Source organism: Oryzias melastigma, linkage group LG19 (genome assembly GCF_002922805.2).
Source record: "Oryzias melastigma strain HK-1 linkage group LG19, ASM292280v2, whole genome shotgun sequence".
In the NCBI taxonomy this organism is placed as follows: Eukaryota; Metazoa; Chordata; class Actinopteri; order Beloniformes; family Adrianichthyidae; genus Oryzias; species Oryzias melastigma.
Genome location: NC_050530.1, coordinates 10,104,400 through 10,107,701, shown reverse-complemented (window position 1 = coordinate 10,107,701; position 3,302 = coordinate 10,104,400). Strand labels below are relative to the sequence as shown.

Sequence of the window (3,302 nt, the reverse complement as noted above, 5' to 3'; positions counted from 1 at the left end):
CACACCACAAAGCCAGTGAATAGTACAAAACAATCAAATCAAAGATACTATGGTTGCCAACGCAATCAAATACCCATCTTGAATAAATAATATCTCCAGTGCCCTAAGAAAGAAGTAGACAAGGTTGATCTACAAAAGGAGCCATGCAGGAAAAATGCAAGTTGTGATTGAGAAATAGTAACTAGTGGCATGTTTACCCACCATGTGAACCATCCTCAGAAACAGCTCTGGAGGCTTCTACTTTAGAAACTGGTTCAGACCCATGTCTCACTGCAGACCAGAGCTCTGCTTTGTTACCCAGAGACCTAAAATAGGCTGCAATAAGCAAGTACCAAGAGACAGGGGGGAAAAACAACTCAATTGAAGGCAGGGAGGAACACCTGGGCTCTGACACGAAAACAAAAAAAATATATATGTGTGTGTGGTACGTGTGCAGGGTTTGTAAGGATAGGCGCGAGTCGGAATTACTACAGCTTGCAAATAAAATGAAGGATGGGATTACAGTTGTAGCTACGTAGGTTTGTGAAAGTTTAAATAGTGTTATCATTTAAGAAAACAGCTCCTGCGCATGAGATAATCCTAGCAGTACCCAAACTAGCGTTGCGCTACAAGACAAGCTTGCCTACCTCCTAACCCTTCGTGTTTATAAAGCAGATGTGCGTTGTGGAGTTCTATTCCATACATGGACGAGTAGAAGCCTGACAAAGAGCACTAAGAACAAGCAAAGCAACCAAGAATTTAAAGTTGTATTTTTCCCATGGTTCTTCTGAAAAGAGGTCTAGATGCCAGCAACCTGAAGAGTTTGTTTACACTGATGGGATGAAGGGCACTAAAAAGGGCGTTACTCTGCTCAGTGATTGGCTTCAGAGCTTAAAATGAAAATAAAAAAAATAAAAAATAATAATAAAGGAGTGAGGACAGAATTTATTCGGCTCCTACACGCCAGGGTTTTGGTGTCTTTGATAGATCTTTCTCCACACTTCCTGGATCTTCTTGCACCACCTGTCTGCATTTCCACTGGGGTCCATCAAATAGTATGTCCGATTAGGCTGCCAACATTAAAAAGAAGAAAAAATAAATTCACACGTTAAGAGATTCTAAGCAACAAAGAGTTAACAAAGATAAAGACATTTCAATTAAATATTAATTTACCGTGTGAACAAAGAAGGTTTTGAAGTTCTTGGCTTCGGGGCGTAACTCTAAGGACCAAGGAATCTCTCCTTTCAGAACCCTGTTGACAGGATCCACGTAGTACAGGTGTGGTCCTTCCGTGAGAAGGAGCTGCCGCCGACGTGCAAACAGACCCTGAGACAAACACAAGTTGACCAACAGAGGGGGCCATGAGCCACGGGAGACTTCATTCTGCACCACAACATGGTGCTCCAGAATGGAAAGCATTGAATTTAACAGTTTTTTAATCAAAACCAGACACTTATATGGATTTAATTAACAAATACTCATCTTGAAAATGTTACCAAGAAGAACTAATTACAATACATTGAGTAGAAGCAGGATTTAAATTGTTTAAGTCACTCACTTTGCGTTTATCCACTGGACCCATTTTCAGGATCAGGTTATTCTCCACAAACTGATGCCTGAGTAAAACAAGAACATACTATACAAAACACATTTTTCAAAAACTCATATCAAAACTCATATCTGAGGTAGGAGCAAAATTAAACTTTTTTTTTGTTTTTTAATTACTACGAAAAACTTTATTGATGGCATAAAGAAAATTTACCAGGGGTTCCCGATGGTCTGTTTGTCAAGCAACAACCTCTTTTCTTCGTCAGTGAACTGCAGGTCGAGCTCAAACGAGTTGCTGTCCAGGTCGTGGATGTACTGTTCGATGTTGCTGCTTGACCTCTGTGGGGGAGTCGAGTCGTGAGGCGACAGCGACTGCGATGAGCTGGACTGGGCCACCTGCATGTTGCTGAACTGGCTCAGGAGGTCATCGTACTAAAATCCATAAAGAGAGGAAACAGGTAAGAAAAACATTTATTTGTAAAGATGATTTTAATTAAAAACAATGTTATTTTGACTTATTACATTTCCATAGCAGTCCTCGTCATCTTCAGACATAGCTGGGAGGTAAGGTGTAAGCTTTGGGGGCGTTTGCAGGTGCAGGTCACACCAGGAAATGGTATCAAAGAAGGGGTGCTGCTTCAGTGGCTCATACCCGCCCATCTCCTCACATCCAAGTCGCTTGGATGGATCCAATGACTGAAGATCAAACACGTTCTTGTTTTACACCACAAGATACCAGTTAATATTTCAAACACCTGAATGGTTTTAACAACCTACCAAGAGCTGTTCAACAAGATCCTTGGCTTTGGGAAAGAATTTCTCTGGAAATTCATATTCCAGCTTTATTATCTTCTGGAATATAAGGTATTCGTTTCTACAATACAAACATATAAAAGAAGCACACATGTATGGATATACATATTAGATGGAAAATTCTGGCGATACAGAAGCATCCAAAGAAATAATGTGTGTAAGCACATACCCAGCTCTGAATGGAGGTAGACCAGCCACCAGCTGATAGATAATACATCCCAAAGCCCACAAGTCAGAGCTGTAAATAAATCAAAACATAACATTTTAGAAATTTATATGAAAAAAAGAAGAAAGCAAAACATAAAGATAACTAATTTACCTTTTGCAGGCTGATTTCTCTGTTAGCAGCTCGGGGGAAACATACTGCGCTGTTCCGACAAAAGAGTTTGCTCTGGCTGCATAGGAAAGAGAAATGCTCAAGCAAATTACACATAAAAACTTTAAAATATCAAGATGCATTAATCACACCGTCAAATAACTTCCACACAAGTGGACTGTGGCACGATACGTTTGCAGGGTAAAGAGAAAACTACCTACAGACTATGCAAAGACACCCTTTCAAATGGGACTTGTCAGAGCATGAAACTGTAATAAATGACAGTTAAAACCAAATTCTTTTAACTGCCAAAGCAAACCTTGATGATAAAACCGCAGGCATAGCTGCTCCTTCAAATATGTGGAATGTAACCACAAATAAAAAACAAAAGCATAACAAAGAAACTTCACGATAACCAACAGACTTATAAAAAATCTGTTATGAAAAACACTTTTTCATTGAGTTTAAAAATGTTGGTGCTTAAAATACTGAAAGAGAGAGAGAGATAGACACAAAGTCCTCACTTATTAAATCTGGGTATGCTTTTGATTATTAGATTGCATAAGTAAAATTATTTCCCCTTAAACACTTAACTAAGAAATTACAGTTACATTACTGATCGATACAGTACTTTTTTATCAGTCAA

At 39.1% G+C, this 3,302-nt stretch overlaps 1 protein-coding gene across 2 annotated transcripts in view; it reads right to left on the bottom strand.

Moving 5' to 3' along the window:
- Positions 1-904: 904 nt before the first annotated feature.
- Positions 905-3,302, bottom strand: part of pdpk1b (3-phosphoinositide dependent protein kinase 1b) — a 6,765-nt gene continuing 4,367 nt past the window's right edge. For both annotated transcript variants that reach the window (XM_024285371.2, XM_024285370.2), the window contains exons 7-14: positions 2,660-2,735; positions 2,510-2,578; positions 2,305-2,401; positions 2,050-2,223; positions 1,742-1,959; positions 1,538-1,595; positions 1,153-1,305; positions 905-1,049 (exon numbers count right to left, since the gene is read on the bottom strand). In XM_024285371.2, the coding sequence (XP_024141139.1) occupies positions 936-1,049; positions 1,153-1,305; positions 1,538-1,595; positions 1,742-1,959; positions 2,050-2,223; positions 2,305-2,401; positions 2,510-2,578; positions 2,660-2,735 (959 nt within the window). In that variant the 3' untranslated portion in view covers positions 905-935. The remainder of the gene's footprint in view (positions 1,050-1,152; positions 1,306-1,537; positions 1,596-1,741; positions 1,960-2,049; positions 2,224-2,304; positions 2,402-2,509; positions 2,579-2,659; positions 2,736-3,302) is intronic.